The sequence below is a fragment of the Platalea leucorodia genome, assembly GCF_965183815.1.
Source record: "Platalea leucorodia genome assembly, chromosome: 1".
In the NCBI taxonomy this organism is placed as follows: domain Eukaryota; kingdom Metazoa; phylum Chordata; class Aves; order Pelecaniformes; family Threskiornithidae; genus Platalea; species Platalea leucorodia.
In genome coordinates this window covers 113,202,479-113,228,311 of record NC_138823.1, presented here as the reverse complement: position 1 = coordinate 113,228,311, position 25,833 = coordinate 113,202,479, and the positions used below count along the sequence as shown (strand labels likewise).

General features: G+C 34.3%; 1 protein-coding gene across 3 annotated transcripts in view; it reads left to right on the top strand.

Annotated features, from left to right (window-relative positions):
- The window catches only part of LRRFIP2 (LRR binding FLII interacting protein 2), a 60,638-nt gene that overhangs the window by 19,774 nt on the left and 15,031 nt on the right, over window positions 1-25,833 (top strand). Inside the window, exons 3-17 of one of the 3 annotated variants that reach the window (XM_082334080.1) lie at window positions 1,426-1,512; window positions 3,038-3,088; window positions 6,907-6,960; window positions 8,805-8,870; window positions 10,845-10,886; window positions 11,804-11,869; window positions 13,300-13,374; window positions 14,130-14,177; window positions 14,263-14,307; window positions 15,082-15,129; window positions 15,231-15,284; window positions 17,963-18,070; window positions 20,468-20,512; window positions 21,191-21,304; window positions 21,756-21,827. In XM_082334080.1, the coding sequence (XP_082190206.1) occupies window positions 1,426-1,512; window positions 3,038-3,088; window positions 6,907-6,960; window positions 8,805-8,870; window positions 10,845-10,886; window positions 11,804-11,869; window positions 13,300-13,374; window positions 14,130-14,177; window positions 14,263-14,307; window positions 15,082-15,129; window positions 15,231-15,284; window positions 17,963-18,070; window positions 20,468-20,512; window positions 21,191-21,304; window positions 21,756-21,827 (975 nt within the window). The remainder of the gene's footprint in view (window positions 1-1,425; window positions 1,513-3,037; window positions 3,089-6,906; window positions 6,961-8,804; window positions 8,871-10,844; window positions 10,887-11,803; window positions 11,870-13,299; window positions 13,375-14,129; window positions 14,178-14,262; window positions 14,308-15,081; window positions 15,130-15,230; window positions 15,285-17,962; window positions 18,071-20,467; window positions 20,513-21,190; window positions 21,305-21,755; window positions 21,828-25,833) is intronic. The other 2 variants (XM_082334081.1, XM_082334082.1) reach the window with 2 other exon arrangements.

The following is a 25,833-nucleotide window of genomic DNA, read 5'->3' as shown; positions in this document are numbered from 1 at the left end:
AATCATAACTTAAACTCTGAGTTGAATACCCCTTCCTTTTTCCTGAAGCACAGTAAAAGATGGTTATTTGCAATTGTCATTAATTTTATAGGTTTCTAATGTTTTACATACACCTATGCTGTGATAGTGGCAAAAGCAGAAAAAAAAATATCCTTAACCAAAGGCAAAATCCCACTGAATTTTACATTTTTAAAAAGTTCTATAAAATTAAATGGTTTGGATGTTAGGAGTTCTGAATTTTTGGCTGCTGGTGTTTCTCTGAAGTTTTTAATTAACATTAGATAGACAACTGGAATTTTTGGTGGAAAACCTGTCTTCAGTGGTTTAATATTTCAAGAATTTAAGAGAAAATTTTCATCAACTCATTATTCGGACATGAAAAACTGAGCTTGTGTTTTCCTCAACTATTAGCTTTATGTCAAAAATTATTACCTCGTGTAATTAACTGATTAAATTTGAGGTAGCATTTAGGATCTGAAAGACAATGTATTCCTTTTTTGGTTGAGGCTGGATACAAAGTGGAGAAAATATATAGTTGTATCTGCCAATAACCAGGTTTCACAAGCAGTGCAGGAGGTCTAACAGCTTTTTGCCACTGAAAAGGGGGAGGTCTTACTACTGTTTGTCCTGCCGTCCGTTTTGCTGGGTCTAGTGTTCATAAGATCCTTGTACAAGGCAATTCATTTCACTAACACAGCAGAAAACTACTTTGTTGTTGTTGTTGTTAGGCTTCTGCTACGGTAGTTAGTTAAATTGGCTTACAGCAGATTCTGAGTGCTGGAGCTGTGTCCAAGGAAGGTGTTGGGAGTGTAAGGGCTTGAATGGAAAGGTAGGGAAGTCCCTTTTTGGTGATGGTGAACGTTTAAGTGTTTGAGGAACTGTAACCTTGCATTTCTTTCTTACATTTTGTCCAATAATCAATTTGATTTTATGATTGCTGTTTGAAGTAATTCAACTTCTAAGTGATGTTTGCTTTTTGAAGTAATTCCAAATGATAGCAGAGCCTTTAAATATGACATGAACAGTAGTGGGTTAATATCTTTGTCTTGATTCTTTCTTTTTTCTTTTAATGTCTTTCTGTGGCCCAAGATTCTGCAGCTGCATACTCGCGTGTTTAAATACTATGTATAGGCAAAGTACTGTTAAAGTCCGCAAGACGTGAATTTTTGGATTTAGCGATAATAACGTTTCTGAACTCAGTTCTTTTATCAACATGTAATTCTTTTGACTAGTAATGATAACTGTAAAGACTTAGGTATATATCTTTTCTGAAATTTCATTCTGAGAACTCTGCTTTCTTTACTACTTACATATTGTGATGTTAGAATCTTAATGTGTTTTTGTGAAGAGAATATTAAATTGAGTACTCAAACCATTATAGAAAAAATGTGGTTTTAACTTCCAGTGTTTTCAATTTGCTTGTAGGCAGAAGCCAGGCTTGCAGCCAAACGGGCAGCTCGAGCAGAAGCAAGAGATATACGTATGAGAGAGCTGGAGCGACAGCAAAAAGAGGTAGTATAAATCATCAGGAATTATTGCAAACTTTTACTAAAATTCTTAATGCATTTTATTTCTGTACTTGCATCAGATTTTGTCTTTCAGTGTAATTCAGCTGCGTGCTAGTGTTTTCAGCATCAGGCAACTGTTAGCTTCTCTCTCTCACCCTACAGCCTCCTCTTTTCCCTTAGGTTATGTATCTAAAAGGTTAACTTGCTTTGTATTTACCTGTGGATAGCACCTCACAAAATATTAATCTGAACATTTATTTTGAACTTCCTTAATAGCTACTCTCATATTGTGGAAAAAAATCTGCTATACAAAATAGGCTATTAGCACTCTTGCTTTCAAATGAAAAGTAAAACATTTTTAATGTGATTTTAAATTCTAGCTTGACAGACAAAATCGGATGCTTGGATGTTTTTCCTTTAACAAATGCAGTAAATTTAATGCTAGCAATCAAAATTGGACAAAGATTAATCTAAATGTTTATCTTTAGGTATTTAAAGGGCTGAGGCTTTCTTATTACTGCTTATTTGATTTTTAAATGAGCAGAAGAGAGAACATAATGCCAATGTCCAGAGCTCAGGCTTGCATAAATAATTTTGTATAGAGAGGAACAGTTTTCAGCTTCTAATGTGAAGTTTAATATTGTCTGGATTTGAACTACTAGATTTGTGGCTGAGTCAGCTGGTGACTTTTGTGCTTTTATAAGAACAGTTACTTCTCACCTGTGGCAGTTTCTTTGCTTGTTGTTGCTATGCAAAAGGTCCATGTAAATATGGATGACTGGCAGCACAGCATAAATAATAAACATGATGTAGCCAAAATGTACACTGCCTAATGTATAGGATAAACAACTATGACAAAGTAGAGAGAATTATTTTGCTCTATTTTTAATGTATTTACAATATACTTAGGAACTGGATAATTTGGATATGTGACTTTGGATATGCAGTTTCCAGTCAATTTCTTCCCATGTGCATTATACTGAAAGTGTTCACAATAAATACCTATTGTCAGGATCTTTATTTAAAAAAAAATTAATATAATTAGGATAATATTTACACATACAGTTGCATGTTGCTCCACACATTTCTCCTAAAAAAAAAAAAAAGTTTACGTTTCTTGAGCAAAAAAACCTAGGAACTATGTTTTCAGCAGTCTGATTATTTCATGGTTATTGCATTTGATTCAAGTTTTGACATAGCATGTAAAAGATTGAGAATTTATTATTTATCATGATTACATTCAAATCCATGTAAATGCTGTTCTTTGGGGTTTTGTTTTGTTTTGTTTTGTTTTTCCCCGTGGTAATAACAAGTACAATTTACAAAATGTGGTTTTGCCTCAATTTTATATGGTTCTTATTATTCCATACTTTCAGTTTTCAAACTGCTGTAGGTATCTGGTATTATACTGAAGATTATATGGCAATTAACTTAGTTTTTTCCACATTTTTTATTTAGGAATCTAGTCTTGTGTGGTGACTAATCTATATTGTAAATGGTTTGTTTGTTTTTGTTTTTACATTCTATAGTTTTCTCAGCATTCATATGATAGAAAATGGGCTCATATCCAGAAATGGATGGTAGGCTAAAACCACCTGTTGTGCATGTTTTTGCCACTCAGAGAACTAACATAGGATTTGGAGGAAGTAATTTACTAATGGTTTGCTGTGTGTTATTTCAAAGTGTTTTATTACTGAAAACAATTACATATAAACTGTATATGGATATGGATATGCAGGGCACTTTATGGCAGCAAAAGACAAACGATGAAATGAGATACCTTTCTTAAAATGAAATGTTTCTTGTTTCTACCATGTGCTGGCTTAAAGTCATGAATCTATTTTAAACAAAATTACATTAGTTTCAATTTAGGCAAACATCTTTTCAGTAGTAAATGTTTTTATTTCAGTTAACTTCTGGGGTTTGTGTTTTTTACTTTTTTTTTTCTTAGCAGACTCGGCATTTATTTGTTTCCTCTGAGTAACATGGCAAATGCTAGTCTTTTCACTGATGATTAAGTCACTTTCATGACTTACAAAAACTAATTGATTTAAAACCAGCCAAATCAGAAAAAACAAAACCCAAAAAAACACTCCATGCATCACTTGCATCCCTTTACCCCTTGCCCCTCACTTGCAATTAATAATGATAAATTATTTGACTATTCATTTATTTAGATTAAATCCACTAAGTAGGAATGAGCAGAGATAGTTGAGTTACAATCTGAAAAATCATAGAATGGTTAAGGTTGGAAAGGACCTCTGAGATCATCGAGTCCAACCTGTTAACCTAACTGTCTGGTCCACTTCTAAACCATGTCCCTAAGCACTACATCCACACGTTTTTTGAAGATTTCCAGGGAATGTGATTGCACCACTTCCCTGGGCAGTCTGTTCCAATGCCTAACCACTCTCTCCGTGAAGTAATTTTTCCTAATATCTAACCTAAATCTCCTCTGGCACAACTTGAGGCCATTCCCTCTCATGCTATCCCTTGTTACTTAGGAGAAGAGACTGACCCCCACCTCGCTACAACCTCACTTCAGGTAGTTGTAGAGAGCAATAAGGTGTCCCCTCAGCCTCCTCTTCTCCAGACTAAACAACCCCAGCTCCCTCAGCCGCTCCTCCTAAGACTTGTGCTCCACACCCTTCACCAACTTCATTGCCCTTCTTTGGACACGCTTCAGCACCTCGATGTCCTTCTTGTAGTGAGGGGCCCAAAACTGTACACAGTAGTCGAGGTGCAGCCTCACCAGTGCCCAGTACAGGAGCACTATCACCTCCCTGGTCCTGTTGGCCACACTATTCCTGATACAAGCCAGGATGCCATTGGCCCTCTTGGCCACCTGAGCACACTGCTGGCTCATGTTCAGGTGGCTGTCAACCAGCACCTCCAGGTCCTTTTCTGCCAGGCAGCTCTCCAGCCACTCCTCCCCAAGCCTACAGCGTTCATGGGGTGGTTGTGACCCAAGTGCAGGACCCAGCACTGAGCCTTGTTGAACCTCGTACAGTTGGTCCCGGCCCATCGATCCAGCCTGTCCAGGTCCCTCTGTAGGACCTTCCTGCCTTCAGGCAGATCAACACTTCCACCCAGCTTGGTGTCATCTGCAAACGTACTGAGGGTGCACTCAATCCCCTCATCCAGATCATTGATAAAGATATTAAACAGAGCCGGCCCTGAAAGCTGCTGTTCAATTTATACTAGTTTAGTGTGATGTTTCTTTAGAGAGTTCCTTTCACAAACTTCATGTGCCTCTTAAAAAGGCACGTGGGAGATGTGAGTTTCTTTTTATGTTTTTAGGGAAGTATGAATGTTTTGAATCAAGAAGATTTAAGCAATATATGCCGAGACTAACCATAATTTCGAATAGTTAAAACTACCATGACAGTTAATCAGCACTTCTGTTGAGGAATCCTAGAACTGTCATTAGAATTTTATTTGCAAAAGTTATGCTGACTTTGTTGTCTCTTTGCCTAGCTGACATTTGTGTGTATATTAGTTCTCATGTCACTTATAAAGAACAGCATAGGTTTCTGTTATCTCTTGGTGGAATGCACATTTGAATGTTTTTTTTGCTGGAGAGCAAGGGCTTCCAAACTGTGGAACACAGATTTCATTTGTGAGCAATCTCGCATTGCAATTCATGCCAGTCAATTGAATGCCACCTTCTTTTTGCACTCATAAGAGGCACAGCTGCTGCAGGAGGTTTCTGAGCAGATGTGCACTCCTTTCCTGGATCGGGAGACCTAACCTCAATCTTAGATAAAGCACATATTTCAAACAAATTCTTAGAAATGAAGCTTGATAGCTACCAGCACCAGTTATCTGTTTGCAGTATGTACTGTAGTACTTCATTCTTTGACCTCAATATGCTGAACACTTAACACTGGCTTTCTATTTTCTGATTGTATGTCAGGAAGAGACTTGCTACCCTAAGTAAATTACCTACTGAAATGTACAGAAAATTGTATCAGAAGCTGAAGTTTTGCATTATAGGAGCATATCATTAGCTGGGGTGTTATACTGCAATTAAGAGGAATCTTATATAAATAGCAAACTGTCTGCCTGCAAGCTGCAAATGTCTTTAACAGATGTTTGTCCATTTAGACCACAGGCACAAAGTATATTTAAAATTGTCAGTGATGTGACTATAATGTGTTGAAAAGTTAGATAGCATAAATGTTCATTTTAAACCTCAAACTATAGAGAGGAAGACTAAAATGTCATTATGAAATGAACCTCTCTTTTTTTTTTTTTTTTTTTTCTTTTCCCTCCCCCTTCCCCCTCCCCTCTCTGGGAGATTTTCTTGCAGAGTATTAACTAGGTGTCTTGAATAGTCACAAAATAATATTAAGCAAGTTAATGTATCCAGTGATAATGCAGAAAATAACCACGTGACCATAAGCAGTATGAAAGCCAGCTTTAGACTTTAGATATCCAGCTATGATCTGGAGGCTGAGCTTTTTAACTCTAAAGATAACTGGCTTAAAATCGTTAGAATAGTTTGACATATTGAAAACCGTAGAAAGTGAGTAATTTAAAGAAGGATTCCTAGTTTTAGAGCCCTGTTGTAGCCTTCAAATGGGAAAGTTTAAAATTAAGCTTATTCTTATTATGCTTACCTACTGTAACTAAAAAATTTGAGAAGCTTATGGCACGTGAAGCATTTCAATGTTTACTTTTAAATTAGTTGCATTTTTGTCCTGCTGCTTCTCACATATTCCTTTGTGTGAGCAAAAGTGAACATTCCCTGATCTTTCAACAGAACAAAGATATTAAGGTGCCTTAGCTAGTTGTCCTTCCCCAAATTTTATAAGTTGAGTTGTTTATTTTCACTGTCATTGTAGAGCAGAACTACCTATAGAACTTATAATTGATCAATTTGCTTAAGAAGCTTTGTTCCTATAATAGAGGAGAAAATCTGAAATATGTATGAGGAAACTGAGAATTATCATCTCTCTTAGGGCTAAAATAACTTTGCAAAGTGTTCACAATCTGACTGTAGTAATTATATAGTAAATTTCTTACTACTGTACTTGAAATTTCATAAAGCTTTTAATTTTTTAAAATTTTTAATTTCCTAATTTTAAAAAATCTTTTACTTTTTTCTGCGTTAATACAGTAATCAGAAGAAAGATTGACTACTGAACACTAGTTACTATATTAACCCCCCTTATTTATATCTCCTAACGTAGTGTGTTGGCATACTTACCTAAATAAGGTGAAATCACAGTTCTTCTGAGTTGAATGAGTTCACTTGCCACAATGGATTATTCAAAATAATACATTAAAAGTGCTAACAGCATGTTATTCACCTTTGCTTGCTTTTACTTTGTCTTTTTTTTTTCTTTTCTTTTCTTCTTCAGTATGAAATAACTCTGCATTTCTTCTTTCTCAGGAAGATTCAGAGAGGGCCAGGTATTCTCACCGGTCCAGTCGACATTCATATTTGGTTTGTGTTCAAACTGTATACTTTTCCATCATGGCCTTTAAAAAAAAAAAAAAAAAAAAGTTTGGGTTTTGGTTTCATTTTCTTAGGGGGCAGATGATGCTTTAAGTCTTCCAAGTATTAGCAGTTTTAGCGTCAGTATTTATTAGCAGTTTTAGAGTCAGTATTTTAAGTCACATATAATGTTAAAGTTCATCTGGTATTTTATTTCCATCAGTGTCAACAAGGTAGTTTATTTTTATGTATTTCAATCTTTGCATTTAAAAAGAAACTCAGTTGTCACATTTTAGTTCTTTCACTATGTTTTTACTATAAATACCTTGTGCTTTTTTCCCTCTTCTACATATATTTATTTATAGTATATATTCGTTGATGAAAATAATTGAGTAGGCATTTGGAAACTGTTTGGAAATATAGGTAGTTCAACAATCAATTATTTGAAATAACATATATTTAATGAAAAGTTTTAAGTGTCATCTTTCAGTTTTATTCCAGTCTAATATGATTTATTTCTTTTTTAAGAGGCTGAGTAATTGTACTCACTTAGGCTTCAGATTTTGCCAACTAGTAAGAATTAATTGGCTTGTCTTGAAATGATAGAGTAGTAAGATTCCTACATAAGTTGTCAATTGTCTTATGATTACTGCTACACATATTAATGGTGCTATTAATGATCAAACACTGGTCTAGTTTAGATAAGTCTAATAGGGGGGGGAAAAAAAAATCTCTTTCCCATTTTCCCTATCTGTCAGAAATTCTGCAAATGGGCAAAATTTTATTAAGTATTTACTACTGCTGACTCAGAGTCATCCTGCATCAATGCCACTTAACTGAAGATGAGTAATACTGATTTGTAACTTGGGCTTTCATTCCAAACTGACGCTGATAGTCGTCTGCTTGCCGTTGAGTCTTTTCTTGCACTTGAAGTATTATTGTGTTTCTATAATATTTGTGCAAGAAAAAGTAGCAGTACCTTAGGATACAATTTGAAGAAGAGTTTGGTATGATGCAGGGTTTTATTTCTTTGAGAATGTGGGGATGTATTATTCGTTAGTGGCAAAGACTTACCTCAATGATGCAAAGTGTCCCAAAGACTGCTAATAGAAGTGGTTATTGTATTGTGTAGGCTCTCCTATAGCCTCTTTAGGTCATACACGGTGCTAAAGAATGGTTTTATTGAGGGTTTGTAAACATTTTCCTGGTTTTAGTAGATCTACCTAGAAATCAGCCTGTCATTGATGTGGATATATAGGCCATGAGAGGGACAAATTACTAAAATAAAAGGATTGGGTTTGTTTATTTTGGAAGGTGGAATAAACTGTTTCTTTGTGTGACTTCAAAAAAAAAAAAAAAAAGTGATTGTCACTTACTAAGAGGTTTCAGCAATTAAATGTAGTCTTTAACTGAATTTTGTGTAATGTCTTGCAACTCCTGGTGTTAAGTAAGGGTTTCTGCAATTTATCACACAGATGTTTTTACAAAATAAATTGTTTCAATCAGGTAGTGTTGATTACTTTGCAAACAGTAAATGGATTACAGGAAAAGCACGTAAAATATGCTATTTGGCAACACTTATAAACTTGTGAGCTGGTACAAGTTTGCTCACATCTGCTCTTGCCTTGGTTAACATACAGAATATGCTAAGATGTATATTGAGTAATTTACCCTTGACTAAAGAATAGGGCTTGAACTCGGCAGATAACTGAGCTCATTTTTGGGGGGGCTTACCCAGAATTTCTTTGACTGCCTTGGTTATTTTGTACCTTTCAGTGAAGACTAACAGTTATCATTAGAGCTTTTTAAAATTATTTTATTTATTGATATATTTTTGCAATTTCATTCTTAAGAGTTCTCTGGATGTCAGTGGGTCTCACAGGAGCAGAGCAAGTACCTCCAGAAGGAGAGATCTTGTGGTGTGTAGCCTGGAATGAGCATGCTTTGATGTGTTCATATTTATAATGTTTTCTGTGTCTACTTAAAAGCACTAGTTTGGTGAAAGCATGCTTCTTTATAGAAGAAGGTATTAATTGGACTGCTGCAATAATTGATGTAATTAAACACTTCATGATAGCAAGTTTGAGGGCTTAAAGAAAGTGTTAAGTGTTCTGTCTTGATGATAACTTCAAGTTTGAAGGGAATCAGTCTCTCCTGTCTCTCTCTTCTAATGTCCCAAAAGAGAAGTAGAGTGGCAAAGGTGTGCATCAACCTTGATAGGTACAAAGATGTTGCTAAAAGTTATGTCAGGAAACCTTTTTTCTCAATTATCTTGCGATGTTAGTCTTACAGTCAAGGCTGGAATACAAAGAGAAATTTTACTTTTTCAGAAATGGGTATTTCTGTATATTTTGTGGTATTCCTAGTTTAGGCAACTTAAATATTTGTTAGTAGACTGTTAAGCTGTTAATAGTTAAGGTATAAGTTCAGTGTTGTGATGATAATGATTATCCAAGTGATATATCTCCATTCTCTGATAGCAAGGTTACTTATCAGTGGGTAATAATTAAAGATAAAAACTGTTTTAAAAAAAAAAAAAAAAAGTTGGTTAAAACTGGTACAGTGTCCTATGGATGCTGTATGGTAATACTTTTAGCGACACAAAGAGGTACCATAGTCTGTAAATTACATTAATAATATTAAATTATTATTTAACATAGTATGAATAATAGATGTATTGGAACTATTGAGATAATATGAAATAAGATGAACTAAACCTGGCCTATATTAATTTATAAACAAATTCAAAATCTAAGACCAGGGAATTTTTGGTGTTAATTTGATCTCTAGAAGGAATTTTGAGACATATCAATAGAAAAGAAGAAACTTATTTTCTTTTAATCCTTTCAGTAGTTCTCATGTTGAAAATTACACTGTGTGATACTCTAGCATGCTATTAGTATATCATGTAATGTTCTCAAACTACCTTCAATTTCTGTTTTGTTTTTTTTTTAAGCAAGCTTAGGGTGATACTAAGTAACGTTTTGGATTGTGCATTACCTACAGTCAGAACAGCTAAGCTATACCTGTGAAATTTTAAATGAACTGGAAAAAACAAGCTTGCTTTGAAAATTTAAGATTTTTATGTTAAACAAAATGAACGTATAAACTCCACAAACTTTTCCATTGTTGAGTGACAAGAAACATGGGGACAGTGGCTAAGCTATTATTACAAAGTTGTTTTTGGAAGTATTGTTAAGAGTTGCCAAATCTGGTAGACCAGCAGTCTCTTTACACACAGGTGGCCCCTTCATCCCACCATTCCTCCTTTTTCACACACTTGCTCCTTCTGAAAACACATTTATCCCTCCCTTTCCCCACCTTTGATTACTCTCCTGATCTCAAGATGCTATTCCCCTGCATCCCATAATGTCTTCCATGCCCTGTAGGCAGTAGCCTCCCTCAGTCTGTAAGGTGCCCTGGAGAGCCCCCACATCGTGATGGATTTCACACCTCGGTAGCGGGGCTGACTGATGGTCCTCTGGGCTCCTTTGCCTGTGTGGAGATGAGCCTTTTATCACATAACCTAAAACATACTGTCTCAGTTTAATACAATCTACTGTATGAGACTGCCTAATTATTTAAAATTCTGTTAGCAAAACTACATTAAATATTTCACATAACCTACTGCTGTCCAAAATTATCTCACTTTTCATAAATTGGGATGCTGTTGAGGGAAAAAAAATAGTTTTTATTAAAAAGTGTTCCAGCCTCAGAATGTTCATTAAATTGGATAAATGGCATTTCTTCATTTATAAACTTTCATAATTAGTCAAATATGTTTTCTTGTAATTTCCTTTTAAGTCTTTCTAGTCGTTCTTTGAAAAAAAGCTAATTTTTATATCTTTTTTTTTTTAACTTCATGATTTTAATTTCATTTTCTTTTACTTCAGTATGACAGTGCTAAGGATAGATCTACAAGATACTCAGTCCCTGTATGTTAACACTTTGCATGTCTTTGAGTGACGACTGCTTTTGTGCTTTGTTCTTAAGGTGTAATGACACTAACTTAGTACTTTAAATTATTGATTTTAAAAAAATATATAAATTTGTACTATCACACTTTCAGACCTAGAATAGCAGTACGATTCTAACACTTTCCATAGAATGCATGTATAAACTTTCTCTGGGAGAAAATCTAACAAAGTCACATATAGCAGACAGCTATCTTGCAGTAAGCACTTTTTAGTATTTATCTATTATTTCTAAACTTTGTAGTGAAGTGACATACAGATTAGACTTGGAAGATGTACTTTTTAAAAAAATTATGTGTATGCATATATTTGTATTCTCCATTACCATATAAAACTTCAATTTAATCTACTGGAAAACTATTTCAGTCCTGAGAAAAAGCAGGTGGTTTGTATACCTTTACTTAAAAAAAATTCTTTCTTATCATTGTGAAGCGATAGTAGAGCGCATCACATTCTCATTGGTATTACACAAAGTAAAAGTTGTGTGTATCTCCTTAAGCAAAGAAAAGTACCACTATAAGGAAGATGCAAGCAGCTTAAAAAGCGGAATTTGTTTAAACAGCAATGTTATCTGAATTAGCCACAGATAGGGAAACGCAGTATAGTGCTTAAAATAGTCTGTGATGCTAAGCTTTTTTAGTTTATTTATAGTGTTCACATTTTTGTGACTTAGGCCAAGTCTGTGTTAATCAGAGATAAGGTTGGTTATAGTTTTGCTTATCAGCTCTTTTCTACACAGTGACAGAAGTATGGCCTATTATTCTGATCATGTAGTTAGAATTTTCTGTGGTGTTTCCATTGTAGGTTTGACTTCTTTGTATTTTAAGATTGAAGATGCTGTTATATAGTGATATTAATTTTCTAAATTTTGTTCTTAGAGTCATGCTTACAGTGAATCTCATAGTTCAAAGAAGAAAGCTGGTTATTCACATAAAGATTTATTGGTTAGTTTTCTACTATAATATTTATTATAAATATACTAACTGTGTAGAGTTACATACTAATACAGTTATGGATAAATGTATTAGCTTGCTGACATATGCGTAAATGTTTTCAGGAAAAAAACAAACCTCTAGTATTGACCAAATTCTGACCTGAAGCTGAGTGTTTGAAACTGTGCTCATGGCACTGGAATCCCATGAATGGAATCAGCTGAATAGAAACCATGTTCTGTCGGAGGCCTGTGGAAGGCTCTTGGAAGTACTTCAAAGTGGCACTTCTCTGCATTAAAGTTTATTCAGTCCGGATGGAGATACATGTCCTATTATTTACACTTTGTCCCCTATCAGTTCATATTCTAAATGTAGATGTAAAGCAGATTGAATTTACCATAAACCTTGATGTTAACCCAGTGAGCTGTTGAGAAAGGCATGTGGATTATTGTGATCTTCCAAAAACTGTTCCAGAAAGTTCAGCGTGTAACATATGTGAATATAATGCCAAGAAATTAAATATTTTTATTGTGATTTTTCAGAGGGTTTTGGCACTGATGAAATAGCAGTTGCATCAAGGATTGGGGGAGTTAGAGCAGCAGTGAATGCCCGTGTTGAGACAAGGCTGAAAAAATTTTTATATTTTCTTATAATTATTTATATTACAGCATTTCTCTGTGCGCTTTTGAGGTGCTAATTTCATGTCCCTTCAGTTCTTAAATGAATGAGTAACATAAACTTTTCTGCCTCCTATGGCCTATTGAGATAGAAAGTGCTACTTTTTGCCCCGTTGTCATCTCTGTTTTTCCTTCTTTACATATAAAATTTTTCTTCACGTATTCGTATATATGTAATTGTGTAGGAAGTGTCAAGAAACAACAGAATAAGCCAAAGAATAATTGCTAGGCTTTCAGCATGCACGCGTAGTGTAAAGAATAGTGGTAGGGTACAGACTGATGCTGATCACATAAACATCCATCCCCTATTAAATTCTTAGGAATTTCTGTCCTTCTCTCTCCCAAAATGCTCTGATTCAGGATGCTTTCTAATGGAAAAAAAAGATGCTGTACTGATTATTATCAAGTTTTGTCAGATATGTTTTTCATGTATTTCATGCTGCACTTGTCAGGGTTGAGATAAACTTTTCAGGGTTTCCTTATTTACTAGGGAGAAAAAACAAAACTATTTAGTCCTTTGGTTGGGCAGGATATTAAAGTACAGATAATGCTGATATACAGAGGATATAAGTGGGTTTGGGGTTTTTTGCACTTTACTTGCTTCAGAAAGTTACATGGATTTTGAACTAACCATAGGGAAAATTTTTACAGTGTTTTGTACAAGTTGTAAGCTTGGGAATATTTGGGCAATGTTGAGATAGAACTTTTATTTACAAAATCTACAGATGCGACTTTTGTTTTCTCCTTTCTTTTTTCCCCCCACAGAGTGGAATTTACTATGATCAAAGAAATTATAGCAGCCTTAGATATAGTAAACCAGTTCCTTCCTACCATACTCGGGTCTGTCTCGTCTTCCTGTATTCATTTTTTAATGTATATAAAAATACATGTATTTGGTTTTGCTTACTTATGCTGTAAGAAGCAAATTTCTCTCTCTTTCCTTCCATAACACTGCAAATTATTACAGCTAATAGTAGTTACAATTGTATTTCTTGCTTTTAAGGGTTGCCTTTTATAAAATGAATGGATAACATGCAAGTTGCTTTGTGTTCTGCATATGTGGGGTTTTAAATTTAAAATAGCTTCTGTTTCATGATTGCTGTATGATATAAAGAAAACAACTAGCAGCTGTGACACTTGCTTTTTCAAACTCTTGCTTTTAAAAAACAACAAAAAAAGTCTTCAGTTTAGTGCCTATGTACTACTTTCTTCTACAGTAATATAAATGATAAATCGGTGGTCTGTTGTGAGATAGGTAGTGTCTTCCAGTACCTGCAGCTACTGTCATGGTCAGGTTTATGTAAGTAGTTAGCAGAAACTGATGTGTCTTTTGAAAACCAGTTAATTTCTTATTCTCTTCTACAAATCTTCTGATAAAAATACTAGATTGCTTTAAAGTTTTAGGTTATGATTTCAAAGATTATGTGTTTTCTTGGAATGTTTATCCACACTATTCTCAAAGTTCCTCTCTATTATAGTGTAAAATTTAGTATTTCAATCTTTTAGAACATTTGGGGAATATAGAGCAATAGATAAAAAAAATTTAAGGTACGCAGAAATAGTGTTTCTGACTTTTTCTATTCTTCACGCTACAGTCGTCTTCTCTATACAGTGATCCAGTGGCAACAACTAGGAGTTACAGGGTTAGTACAATGTAAAATAATACCTTGCTTAGCTTTAGATGTTTGAATGGCCCTCAGAAATATAAAATTACACTTTTCTTCATAGGTGTCTCCTTCTGTAAACACTGGTTTGATAAGAAGTATCAGTTTGGTTCGTAAGCACCATTTGCATGGTTGCCTTAAATTTGTATTGTATGGACATGAGGCTTGACAGCATCTCATGTGCATTTCTTTTTCATATTTTTAAATAAAGCTGCAGCTTGTGTGTGTCATTTTGTGGAGGCATTCAGTTTAATGTTTTTAACATTGCTAAATTGCCTCTTTAAAATATTTTAGTTGTTGCTGTTCTACTGATCTTTTTACAGACAAGCATAAAGCTTATGCATACAACAATGATGTTGAAGAACACTGGGGTTAGAACAAGTTAATCCAAGCATACTAAATAACTGCATGTATAATACTAAAAAAGTATTTCTTTAAAGTCAAGTGTTTGAACAGGAAAAATCACTGTCAGGAGATTACAGAAATTTGTGGTAAATACATTTTAAATACTTTCAAATAAGATGCCATGTTTAAATTTAACAACCATACAAAAATGTAATAGGATGAAAACCTAATCTGCATCTTTACAATTTAAATGTTTAATTTTCTTCTGAAAATAGTTAAGATTTTTTTTAAACTATTTGGCTATTTTTCAAGGAAATTCTTATATTTATATTTGGAAATAGACATCCCTAACAGTAGGAGGAAATGCTGCTGGAAATTTTTAAAAATTGTTCGTCCTTTCAAAAAGTATAACGTTAACTGGAAAATGCATAGATGGGATAAGATGGAGTACATTACAGTATGTAAGGATTACAGTGTATAAGTGTGCGGCATAATTATTTCTGAGACTGAATATAAACGCTATTTCATTCCCTCTTAGGCATCTTTGTGTGGTGATGGAATACATAGCTCATATAGTTCTCGCACTGTAAGTGTAATAGGCTTTTTGTTGTTTCTTTCGTTATCTTTGTTTTCTGGAGACAAAAATCTATGAAAATTGTGAAAATTTCCTTCATAACTTTTCTTTAGCCATCTGAATACAGTTATTCTTCAAGAGCAAGCTCAGTTCGAAGTAGTCCTGTGGTGAGCATTCTTCTTGCATGATTTGCTGAATGCTTTGATACTAACACACGACGATTATGAGTATTTACACTGGGGATTGTTTTACTGATCAGCACTGGATTTTTCAGTTCCTCATCAAATAAATCTAATTTGTCAGAGATGTGATTTTTAGCGAGATGTAAAGTTTGAGCAGGAAGACAGTAACGTGTAGAAGCAATAAGGAATTTGCTTTTCTAAATATCTTTTAAATGTTTGTAATGTATATAATTGGAAGCAATTTGGAACTGGAATATAGTACATTGTTGGAGTTACCACCTTATGTCATAGTTGGGCAGGCACATGAAACTGTTACTACAATACATGTGAAAAAGTCTTTATTTGGGGGAAGAGGACTAGTGCAAACTGTGTTCTATCATGCAGTAAGAAGTAGCTAGCTCATTTTTATGGTGACCAGTATTCAGAACTGAGAGAAACTTTTTCCTGGGTCTGTATTGTGTTAAAAGGGTCATTTGGAAGATGGCTTTTTGTGCTGCAAAGTGATTTTAAATAGTTCTGCCCTGTTTCTGCCACAGCAGAACTATCTTAGTTTCATTGGTGCAGCTGCTCATTTGTCACGCTACACAAAAAAGTAGATCAGTGTTCTCGTATAGGTTAAATTGAAATGGTCTGTCCTGTTTTCCTTTTTCACATATTCTTAACAATGTTATAGAGACTAAACAAATAAAAACAGATTTGTCAGAGACTGGATGTTTTTAGCTATGAAAGATGCCAGAGTGAATTTTTGAGGGTGTAGGAAAAAGGGAATTTTGCTGTTGCTTTATCAGGTTCCAAAACCTAAGAGGTATTAACATCCATCTCTAAAGTCTCTCGAACTGTGAAAACACTACTTGTCTCCTTTAGTTTCTCTTAACATTAAGATTCATTTCTTAAAAGTATATCCTTTATATGTACATAGGAATATATATCAGATCTCAGTATGTATATATGATACCAGTAATGCCAAGGTACCATTGCTCACACTGGCGGATGTTTAATAGAGTTCAAAGTAATTGTTTAATGAAATAATTCTGGAAATTGAAAGAGAAAGTAGGAGAGAAGATGGAAACAGAGTAGAAAACACCGGCGAAAAACTGCATGGTGCCTCTTCTTCTTAAACTGTATTGGTTTTGATAAACCCATGAAGAAAGATATTAGAAGTGCAAAAGGTATAGAAGGAGGAACAATAAGGTTTATCAGACGTATGGACTTTTCAACAGCAAAGATAAGTTGGTTTTGAATGAAAAAGAGCACAATGTTGTCATAGATTATGTTTGTAGCCCTTGAGTTGTTTGTTCTTTCGCTGAAAGCGTAATTCATATAAGCAGAATTCTGTTCAGCATCTTTATACTTCGTGAAATGCAAGTGAAATAAGAAGGTTTAGCCAACTTTGACTGTGAAAGTGTATTTACTTTGTTATTTTTTTAAAAAATAAATATATTATTTAAAATGTAGCTATAGTTATAGCTGGAAAATTATTTTTGTCAGAGAAATAGGACATAACCAAGCAGTGACAAAAAATACAAATTCAGTACACCTAAGCACACGTAATGTGAGACAGGTGTTCATCAATAAGCTCTTTTATATGTAACTGGTTACATTTGCATAAAAACCAACTCACTATCTTTTAATCAGAAGAAGATGAGGCTACATCACTTGTGTACCTCAAGTACAAAGAAATTAAAAGTTATTTTTTACAATGGTGAAAATGGGATAAGGACAATATATTTTCAAACTGTTCATTAAAAGATTTTTCTTTCATATAATCACTTTTAAAACTAAATATAATGTTTACAGTAACTTGCTGTCTTTTGAAGTAGAACGTTATCAATACAACACTTTTGATAAACCTACTCTTCTCATTAAATACTATGTTTATCATGCATAATGTTCTCTCAGTTAAATATTTCACTTGAATTCCCATGGCATTGTAATGACTGTAATGTGGTTAGATATATTTTGCCTTTTTTACCAGTGATGTGTAGCATTAGCATTTTTTTTTTCTCACCGTTTTAGGTGCCTGTCTGACACATAGCTTTGGGGAGTAAGCTTGTCTTCTATTGTAAGGCCTCTTAAAATTACAAATGAGAGGAAGCCCAGATCATATTCATAATTAGTAGTGTTGGGATTGTGTTGATTTGAAGAAAAGACAACATTTGTAGAGAAAAATAATAACCTTTATTTATCAGCTTCTGATTATATAATCTATTTTTGTGATCTACAAACCTTTTTTTTAAAAAAAGGGTAATTTTTGTAGCTTGTTTGACACTATATTAATACTAAACCCTTTTGTATCTCTGATTGTATTTTTTAATATTACTGCAAATGAGGAAAATGAATCAATAATGACTGTTCATTGCTTTTAGTTTTAGATACTGTAAACTATAACAATAAACGTGAAGAGAGTTTTTAAAAACAATGCATATGCTGACTAAAGTATTCATATCAGTGTGGTACATGTTCTATTCATGTAGACAAATTTAAAATAGCAAAAATACAAGAGAGTAGGATTTTAGAACGGTTAAACTGTTAGAAAAGCTAGAATAAATCACAGTAATGGAGATTTAAGTTCGGATTTCCTGTTTGTTCTTTTAAAATAAACTTCTGTTCATTCTGTGGTGTCATCTTCAGTTCTCTTTCACCCTTCTCCTTATCTTTTGAAGTCCTCTGATTTTTCTGATCAAAGTGAAACTGCTGCTGACTATTTTAGTCGTTCCAACCGCAGGGGAAGCATTGTTTCTGATTCAGACGATCTCCAAGGTTTGAATAGTGTGAGTGTAATGCTTGTTGTTATACTGTCGTGAATACAGCAAACTTACTAACCATGGATTTTCTTTTCATACTCTGAAAGAGTAAATACTGTAAAAGCATTCAGAGTCATTTAATGGCAAAGAGGTTTGTTGAGGGGTTGGGGCCAGCTTATGTATAAAAATGTCTGGAGTCTGAATTTTTAAGAAGCATGCTGCTTTATTTTAACGGAGATTTTGCCTGTTGCTAGAAGCATGTGACAAGTGTTAACACTTCACATTTTGTGTGTGTGATAAGCTTAAGCATCTCTTAAATGTAAAATGTTGGGATTTTTTCTTGGGGAAATTAACACTGTCTAGGTCTTTTCTGTATTTTTGGAATATTACTACTTGGTTTAGTGACAAAAATAAATACTTAAAACTGTGCCCCCGTTAGTGCGTTTTAGTGTTCACTCATCCAGGATGAGATTTTATCAAGCTTTATTACTGGAGCACTCATTGTTGGCTATGCTCTTGCACTGAATCCCAAGTCAATAGAGCGTGTTACAGGAAAATGATGACAGTTCTCTTGTGTGTCCCTTTAGTCTGAAGATTGTTTACAACACACCTAGCTGCCTTCTCTTTATTGCTGCTATAAGTTCTAGAAGCTCTTGTTACTTGCAGTCAAAACTTTTGTGTTTAATAGTGGAAAAAATAAGGAAATTTTTCTTAGGCATGTCTTTGAAATAACAGTCAGTGTTAGCACATGCTGCAGGAGGAGAGGTTGAAAGAAATGGGCTTATTTAGTTGGGCAAGGGGGATGCTACGTGGTGATCAACAGTCTGCAACTGCTTGATCAGGTAAGAGGCAAACTCTTCATACCCGTGCCAAGCAGTGGAACAAGGGGCAGCAGCCTCACACTGCAGCTTAGGAGGTTCAGACGAGCCACTGCAAGAAGCAGGTTGCACTCTGACAGATTATGGCAAAGCTGGAGAACCTCCATCATCAGGAGCTGGTGAGACTTAGCTTGGTAAAGCCACAGCTGACCTGGACTGTAGGCAGCAGTTCTGCTTTGGAAGGGAGGCTGGACTAGGTGACTGCTAGAGTACCCTTACAACCACTAGTTTCTGCGATTCTGCATTTAGATGATTTAATACTCTTATAGTGCTGTGTAACTTGTATTATGGAATGCACAGTATTTATCATCTGTACCTGCTCAAAGCATGACATAGACCAATCGTTTCTCCAGTTTAAATTTTAGCTTTTTTTTTTCCCCCTCTCTAATAAACCTGCTTTTCTGAAATTAATGATCTGCTAAAAGAAAATGTGGAGGCTGAGACTGGCAATTATGCTACCTTCTCAGTTGCTTTTATTATCATCATCATCATCATTATTATGTATTATTAGATTCCAAAATTGTACTTTTATTTAAGTTATTCTAAATTGAGATTTCAGATCAATTGGATTCCTAACATCATTTTACTGTCCCGGTGGTGACAAATATTTGCAATTTACAATTTCAGTACATCGTTGGAGATGGTTAATTTGCTATGAAAATGCAATGTTGCTTCTGTAGAAACCACAATAGAAGGAAAAAGAAAGATCTCATAAAGTAACATTTCTTTCTATTGTGATTGTAGCAGACTTCCAAATTTGTCCCTGGGCTGGGAAAAAAACAGGTGTTTTCGGAGAAGCCATATATTTGAGATACCATACTCAGTGCATCATACTTGTTTTAGGAAATATGGCAACATCTTAATGTCTTTATTTAATTCCACCTATTTTGATTCATAGAAATGTAGAAAATATGGAAAACTACAATATAAGTTTGCAATATCGGAGTTTCCTAAATAAGAAGGGAGGGTGGTAGTTCTTTTGCTTAGGCTTCAATACATAATATATGAATTGAAATTATTTTGTAGGTTGCTATTAATTAGTAGACTTTAGTTATGGGCTTTTACCTGAATTGTTTTTGTCCTGATGTAATTGCAGGTTTCACCAAAGAGACTGAAGGAACAAATGTTTTTTCTAATAACTAGGACATTCACACTGGTGTCACTGATTGTCTGAAGCGCACTTGCATGAAGCTTCGTGTTTGTTATGCCACCAAGTGTTGTAGTCACTACCCTGTTGAAATTTAAAATAGTGAAACGTGTTTTGTTGATCAGTAATATTGATAGTGACTTTTAAAAAACTTTAAAAAAAGAGTTTCTGGCTTTTTCTTTACAAGCATTCATTTATTTTGCAATTGAGGTAAAAACTACATTTTCAAGCTCAATTTTTCTTTTGCCTTGATCTGTGCTAACTTCCGGAATTTCTTATTTTTTTTCCATTGTTTCATTTTTCGTTCTTAAATACGAGTATCTTTGAACAGAAGATGGTGATTCAGTAGTCCCTTATTGCAAAAGGTGTATTGTGATCACTCTTCCTTTTCTCTTTCAGCTGGAAGAAAAGAGTGAAAAATCACATTCAGAAATATTTTCAAGGGTAAGAGTTTTTAATTTAAAAATTATTGAAAGTCAGTGTTCCGCCATAAATTTACAAGTACTAAAATAGTTCCAAAAGTATAAATGCTGTGTGTTTTTAGTAGAGTGTATTTTAGTCATTTTTAAGAGATCTTTTTAGACACATTTTTTATCTACAAAATTAATGCTGTGTCTTTTATTTCCCAAGGAAAGAATTTTATTCTTTAGTTTACTTCTAGTAAGTATGAGTTTCTTACAGAATTTATTTTCTGTGTGAGAAATATTTAGCAGGAAAGGTTGAATTTTAAGAGGCTAGGACTATAAAAATTCACATGCTAGATTCCACTGGAGACTTTCTTCTGAATCCTGGGTGGCAGAAATTATAATTTTTAGAAATATTTTAAACTTCTACAGTTTTTCAGCATTAACAGCCTCCTTATGAAAGTCTTCTGAACAGAAGACTTAAAACTGTAATCTTGTGATAACTGATAAGTCATCAAAGAGAAACCAACATTTCACCAAGAAGAAACATAAGTGCTGGAAACTAATCAATGGAAAATATTGTCTATAAACTAATATTAAGAAATGGTAAAAACAAGAAAGAAGTGTTTTATGACTGTGAAGCAATTTATAAAGAGTAATGTCAAGTATACCAGAAATGACAGTATGACTCCTAATACAGTCTTTTTCCCTTTTTAAGCCATCATCTCGCAATTCAATAACTGCAACTCCTCTGAGTGGCAACTCGTCTAGGAGAGGAAGTGGAGACACGAGCAGTTTGGTTGATCCTGATGCCTCCCTCAGTGAATTACGGGTAAACTGCATTTTCAGAGAATTTGGAGCTAGTTTAAAATTGTATTTGTAGTTAGGAGGAATTTTTCTTTGCTACAGAACTTCTGGTTTCTTAATAGTAAGAAAAAGTTACAAGGATGTAGTTTTTAATCACAAAAGAGTTCTGTATTTATTGTGGTAATTGTATTTGTTGTGTTAATAAATATTTATGGTGCTAACAGTTTAGCTTATATTAAAATAAGACACTGTTTATGCCAAACTTGAAACAATTCTGTCCTGTTTGATATGGCTTGGATTCAGGAATATAAACAAATCTTAATTTCCATCAAGTTGTTGTGAATCAGTTATAATTTCTGTGAATTATTGCAGGCTGTGGCATTTGACAGAAATGCATGTAAACCTTTTAATGCTTTTTCGACTATAAATTATTTCCCCATACTTCTTATGCAATGGTTCATTCCTATGTCCTGCAGGATATCTATGATCTTAAGGACCAGATACACGATGTAGAAGGGAGATACATGCAGGGACTTAAAGAACTAAAGGTATCAGGGCTCCTCCCAAGCATGCATTCTGTATGGGTATTTTTGTGTAATGGAGATACCACTCGTTCCACTAACTATATAAGGCTTTACTAACAAGTTTTCAAATTTCTTTAAAGCATGTATCTAACTTTTAATGTATAGAGAGCATCAGCTTAAATTTGTCATGTGAATAAATTATTAAGATATGATTTAAATGTATATGAGATAGTATATGTTCATTATTTGGTTTATGTTAAAACAGTATTAAACTTTCGTATTTTTAGCAGGTGTTTTCTGATAAGATAATGAGAGGTTCAATTTATATTTTTCAGAGTTTTGTTAGCAAATAAATGGATATTCAAAATAATTACTATGTATTGAATGGGGAAGGAAGAAAAATGGGATATAGTTATGACAAAGAACTTAAGAAATTAAGAATTAGTCTTCCAAGTTTCAGCAAATACTGCATCTTATAAAGCAAAACCAAACTAATAATTTTGAAAGAGCTGCTGAAATGAATCTGGGCAGGTGTATTGCTTGCAGGAGAAGATTAATTTTGTTTTAATGAAAGGGTTTGGGTTTTTTTTTATGCTTATGGTTTACATTCCCCCATTATCTTTGTCTAAATTAGAGGTTGGTATCTTCAGTATTAGGTTAATGAGATTTGTCTTTATTTTGACTTGTTTAAATTAGTATGTATGCTTTTCTTTTCTAAGTTTTCACACAATTAACAGTTTGCAGTTAATTTAAAGTATGATTATTTTCCCCTCTTCTGTGTTGAAGGGAAACTGAATACACAAAATGATGTGGCTTACAAATCTTTTTCAGGATATTTGTGCTGTTTTTTCCTGTTATCTAATTGTGAATGGTTCCCTGTAAAAGTAAAGAGATCTTTCCATATTTGTTTTATATCCATATAGACACTGAACTTAATGAATGCTGCTTGTACTAGAGCATGTAACAGTGATGAATTTAACAGCTTCCTTAAATTTCCTTGATTAAACAACATATTAGATGGTATAGTAAAGAGAAAGTATGTAATTTGAACTGTTCAGTGTAGCAAAAATTATTTCCTCTTTAGAGGATAAGTAACTTTGAATCCGATAGCCATATGCTCAGATGAAGTACATCTTGTTTTAATCATGTTGCCACATGAATATTAAAAGGACTTCAAAGAGCAGTAGATTACAAGATGATTAGACATAGCTATGATTGTACTAAATTTGAATAAAACGTAAGGTGGCTTCATATTTTAAGAATGGATCTAACTCTCACACTTCTGCACGTTTGCCAGCATCTCATGACTACTGTTGTGAATCACTACTAATGCGCTATTATTTATTGTAATCCATTACAGTTACCAAAGAGGACAGGTGTGTGATAGACACTAAGATCTTGATCTATGTTTGGCTGACAAAATTGAATTGTGTTTTATGCTATTGTTAATACTGAATAATAGGTTCCTAAGTTAATTTGCCTTCCATAGAGATTCTTTCAGGAACCTTTCTTTCTAATTAGGAAGGTATTGCGTTTTCCTCAACTTCTGCTATATCACTTTTGTCTTGTGTACATTAGAAGAGTTACTAGGATACCTGCTTTTACACCTCTTTGAAGTGTTTTTTCAGTGATTGAGTAACAGTGATTTGTAACCACCCTACCTTCATATCTCTGTGGTTGCCCGTCCCTCGTGCTGCCAACAGTTTGGTTTTCATCTGGCCACAAATCTGCTGGGTGTCAGCAGAACAAACTCCAATGTGGATAGTTCTGATTTAGTTAGGTCTTCAAATCTTTTCATGTCTCAGTTTGATTCAGTTTTGTTGATTCTTTTTATATTCCATTGCATCAACTAGAAAGGAATCCTTTTTCTTTCCTCAAAATTTTTTTTTATGCAGTTAACAGAGCACTCTCTTGATGTCTGCTGGGTTTAATCATCCTGTTCTAGGCAAGCAGGCTAATCTGCATAGCCCTTTGGCTTTACTGATACAATTGTGGGTGGTATTTCTTCATAGCTTTAGGTTCTGTGCAGAGCTGCCTTACCCATTTTCATTCCAGCCTATTCCCACTGCTTCGTCCTTAGGCACCCCACTGCCTCATTCAAGTGTTTCAGAAATTCTTCCAAATCTGTATTATTTTTCACCAAACTGGAAGATTACTGAATCTACATGGAATTCTTGAACCATAGGGAACATGTCATACTTTACTCAGAAAGAAGGAACAGTTCCAAAGAAGCGTTAGCAATGTTCCATTTTTTTTAACTGGTTGGAGGCACTTAGTCTGGGAAGCAATTCTCACTCTTCTGTCTCAGAATCAATTTATTCCTCTCCTAGGAATAAAAAACTGCCTAATTTTTTCCCCCATTAACTTGTTGATTAATGACATTTTAATCCAATCTTTTAAGCCCCAACCTAGTCTCCTCTTTTAAGGCTGGAGTCCTGGAGCACATGGCATACAGTAACAGGCTGAGACAACAGGACTTGATAAGCCTTGGGGGAGTGGGCAGCAGTATCATTGCTGTTTTCAGCTGCCTAACAGGAGGCTGTAGAGAAGGCAGAGCAGACTCCTTTCGGAGGTGCACCAGTGACAGGGCAAGATGCAACAGACAAAAGTTGCATTGTAAGGGCAGAAATTCCAATTCAACCTCAAGAAAAAGACTTTTCACAAGGAAGGCAGTCAAACCCTGGAACAGGTCGTTCAGCCAGGTTCTGCAGTCTACATCCCTGGAGATACTTAAAATACACTGGACGTGAGCTGTGAGCAGCCTGATCTTGGCTGGCCCTGTTTAATTAGGAGATTGGACCAGATGGCATCCAGAGATCTCTGGATTACTACATGACTCCACTCACCACACTCAAACAGTCAAATTGGAATTTTTTCCTAGTTGTACTTTTCATTAAATTTTGTATCTCCTCATAGAAGGAATATAGCATTCATTTTAATCCTAGTGTTTTCCTTTTTTCCTCTAAATTGAATTATTCTTTGGAAGGTTTACTGTCTCTGCCATTTTGTTTTATGACTCTTTACAAGATTTGTCATGTTTACACCATTACAAAAAATGTTTTCTCTGGTTTTAATCTAAAACTTAAGAATGACTTGAATCCACTTATATGTGTTCTTTATTTTTTCATTTTCTTCTGTCTTATCATGAATCTTCTTTGTCGTTTGCTATTTACTGCTTCCCAGATGATAATGGTACCTTTCTTATCTTTTCACTAATTATACTGTCTTGTCTCTTCTGATCTGTAGTCTATCAGGATATGTCTTAAGTTATTTTTTCTGGTGTTTCTAAAATACTGTTTTTCTCCAGCACAAAATTCCAGAATTTAGTGAATGGAACAGAGATACAAATACATGTGACTATGATAAAATTATGAAAGTTAAAATATGTACTTTTTACCTTTAAGGACAGCTTTCTCAAAATGGAGATTTATAACATGGAATAGGATTTGGGGGTTGGGTTTTTTAGGTTTTCTTAGGAAACTTAGATTGTTACCACTCTCTCCTCTAATATCTTAGTCCTTAGTCCTACTGTTCTGTTTTCTGGAAAATCCAAGCCTGGTGCCCTTCCTGTGCTAGTACTTCTACTGTCATAATACAAATAATTAAATATGGAGGTTATGCTACCTATGCCTTCAAAGGGCAGATTACATTAAATACTAGGGAATTTGTAGTAGGGCACAGATCTACTTTGGAAAGGGAATGGCTTAATAGTTCTTTTTTAATTCTAAAATTAGGACTCTGTGAAACTCAATTTTTATATTTTTAGAATCATGCATATTGAAATCATTGCATGTTTAGAAGTGTCTGGAGTGATAGTTGTTCTAGTATTTGAATAGTTGACATTCGTTACAGTACTGAGAAAAAAATAGGATAAAATCATTTTGGGAAACATAAGAATTGCATAAAGAGGGTATATAGCAAGGTATATGTGCACTTTCAGGTAGAGAATCAAGCATATGAATCTGTACATGCTTTTTTTTAGTCTTAGTAAGAAATAGAAAGACAAAATATCTGCGTAAACAGAATCATA